At 39.7% G+C, this 1475-nt stretch overlaps 1 protein-coding gene across 1 annotated transcript in view; it reads left to right on the top strand.

Moving 5' to 3' along the window:
• Positions 1–815, top strand: part of LOC106527980 (TBC1 domain family member 12) — a gene marked incomplete at its 3' end in the record, with an annotated part of 52932 nt that extends 52117 nt beyond the window's left edge. The window contains 1 exon segment of the mRNA XM_014023010.1: positions 557–815. Coding sequence (XP_013878464.1) covers positions 557–815 — 259 coding nt within the window.
• Positions 816–1475: the final 660 nt, after the last annotated feature.

Here is a 1475-nt window from a genome sequence, read left to right as displayed (position 1 = left end):
CCTTTTTACACCTCCCTTTATTCATGTGTTCAATACTTTTTCCCTGTGCCATTCCACATTTTTACAAATAACTTCACTTGGGTTGTTACCGACATCTGGTGAAAATTTCATGTCATTAGCACCTCTAGTAATATATTTACTGAGAAAAATGTTGACGTGTTCAATACTTATTTTACCCGCTGTATACCCTGTTGTTGTCTTAAAGCTCTGACATTTTACTGTTAAGGTAAAGTTATGAACAAAGAAAAACAGGAACAATAATAACAAATGTTTTAAAATAAATCCAATTTAATTGAGGTAATCACTTGAATCAAAGCCTCTTATGCAAAGGTGACAGTATATAAATGGTTTTAATCTTTGTTTCAGCAAAAACAGCAAAAAGAAAGACGAACAGTAGCTAATATATTTGTTTTTAGGTACAGCTGCTGCAGATAAACTACTTTCTTCAAATTTGCGTTGACAGCTATATTTTATTATTTTACACGTGAAATGAACCTTTCTTGGGTTTTCTGTTTCTTTTTCCTAATGATGAGTCTTTTTCCTCTTTGTCGTTTAGGATCTTCACTCTGTACAGTAAGTCCCTCCCTCTGGACGTGGCGTGTCGAGTCTGGGACGTTTTCTGCAGAGACGGGGAGGAGAGTTTGTTTCGGACGGGGTTGGGCATCCTGCGTCTGTATGAGGACGTCTTGATGCAGATGGACTTCATCCACATTGCTCAGTTCCTCACCCGCCTCCCCGAGGACCTGCAGCCCCAGACCCTCTTCAGCTCCATGGCAAACACTCACATGATCAGCAGGAACCGCCGCTGGGCTCAGGTTAGTGTTGTCACTCTGCCCAGTCTCTGCAGGCTTTTAGTGATTTTTGTCTTGAATGAGTTTTCTAATAAAATGTACATACAGTTATAAACAGATCCTTATGTCTCCGCTAATATTTCATGGAACTTCCTTTAGCTCTTTAGCAAGTTGCACCTCAACTACAGGTTTTTTCTTCCATCAACCAGCTTCTGACAGGATTTTACTTAGGGCTGCACCGATGAATCAGCCAACCAATTTATCGGCCCCCATTTGCTTAATATTTTGAGATTGGCTGATACTTAGATAAGATCTGAGCCACTGACTCCTTCTGCTCTGCTGTGAGCACTACCTGATGTCCAGTTAAAACAAGTTTGTTTTATTTCAATGTTCAGTCTTTTAAAATACAATAAGATTGGAACATTGACGGTGTATTCTGACCTTACTGACAGTTTCAATTATTTAAAAAAATCTGTATCGACCAAAATCAGAATCGGCCAGAAAACTGCAGTCGGTGTGCCTCTAATTCTGCTATTTGATCACTTTTCTTGGCAGAGTTTGTAAGGTTCATGGCACAGACCTGGCTCTGAAGATTACCGTATTTTTCGGACTATAAGCCGCACCTGCCATTTAAAAAAAAAAAACCCGCGAACATTAACATATAAGCCGCACCGGACTATAAGC

The sequence above is a fragment of the Austrofundulus limnaeus genome, unplaced genomic scaffold (genome assembly GCF_001266775.1).
Source record: "Austrofundulus limnaeus strain Quisiro unplaced genomic scaffold, Austrofundulus_limnaeus-1.0 Scaffold353, whole genome shotgun sequence".
In the NCBI taxonomy this organism is placed as follows: domain Eukaryota; kingdom Metazoa; phylum Chordata; class Actinopteri; order Cyprinodontiformes; family Rivulidae; genus Austrofundulus; species Austrofundulus limnaeus.
Note: the sequence above shows the minus strand (reverse complement) of the source record. Positions and strands in the feature narration are given on the sequence as shown.